General features: G+C 61.6%; 1 protein-coding gene across 1 annotated transcript; it reads right to left on the minus strand.

The window, feature by feature from the left end:
• Nucleotides 1–412: 412 nt before the first annotated feature.
• On the minus strand, nt 413–1,074 carry PAN0_193d6843 (uncharacterized protein; the record flags this gene model as incomplete). The annotated part of the gene is made up of 1 exon (XM_014797744.1): nt 413–1,074. A coding segment is annotated over one exon (662 nt), but the record flags the coding sequence as incomplete, so codon positions are not given.

Genomic DNA, 1,074 nt, shown 5'->3' on the forward strand with positions numbered 1-1,074 from the left:
TCCATCAATCTCTTTCAACTCGAAATGTTCGAAGCGCTGCATGCTTCTTCAGCCAGCAGAAGGCGGGACAAGCGAAACCAGCGACAGCAAAGTTTGAGTCAACGCGCAGACCTATATCATAGGGCACACGAAACAGACCTTGTTCAGTCTTAGTGCAAGCCAGTGGTGCATGACCCAGCGGACGCGGAGCTTGTTGATGCCACCAAACGCCATGGTCACAACAATGACCCTAAATCGGTTCTGCTGCCTCCTTGTCGGCGCTGACAGAGGCCCATGTATTCGGTGCGAGTCAATCTGTATTCAGTCGAACCACAACGTTGGCGAGCATGGATGCGATAGCATGGCGCGCCGCACCAGGCGGCAACGGCGGGGTATAAATGCATGGAAATGTGGGTAACTAGCGAGTGTGCGATTAGATGGACCAGAGGATATGCGATGGATCGCAGTCGACGACGACGAGGTCCTCCTCCTGAGCGCCCTCTTCAAAGAGGAGGCTGTTGGAGTCGTCGAGCACCTTTGCCGGTTGCTTTTCGTCGTGTGCGATGCAGAGGCCGAGCGCGGTGGAGGGCATGCGTGCGTCGTCTTGGAGGTGGAGCGTGAGCGTGAGGTTCTTGGGCGAGAGTCGGAAGCCCTGTTCGGCCATGCGCGCCGCGATGGCTTCCTTGAGGTCGAGCACGCTCGAGTTGGACGAGATGAAGATGCTCGACAGCGGCCTGGGCTTTCGCTCGGCCGCGGCGGCGGTGGCGGCGGCGGCGGGAAGAAGGGCGGGCGACGCGGGCGGGAGCGAGGTGAACTCGAGCTGGAGACGGATCGAGGAGGGCGGGGTGGGCGGGCAAGCGGAGAACCAGTTGTTGACGGCAGGAACGTGCGACCAGGAAGCGCGCTCGTCGGCCGAGTGAAGCGAGGCGCTCGACGACGCCAGAGAGCTCGCCGAGGAGGAAGGGACGAGCGCCGAGGCGACGGAGACGGAGCTGTCGGTGGACGAGAACTGCGAAGTTGCCGAGAGGCGCTTGGGTTGCACCTTTGGCGCGGCGGGGAGCGTGTCGACCAGACCGAGACCCGTGAGTTGTTCGT

The sequence above is a fragment of the Moesziomyces antarcticus genome, assembly GCF_000747765.1.
Source record: "Moesziomyces antarcticus DNA, scaffold: scaffold_v10193, strain JCM 10317, whole genome shotgun sequence".
NCBI lineage: Eukaryota > Fungi > Basidiomycota > Ustilaginomycetes > Ustilaginales > Ustilaginaceae > Moesziomyces > Moesziomyces antarcticus.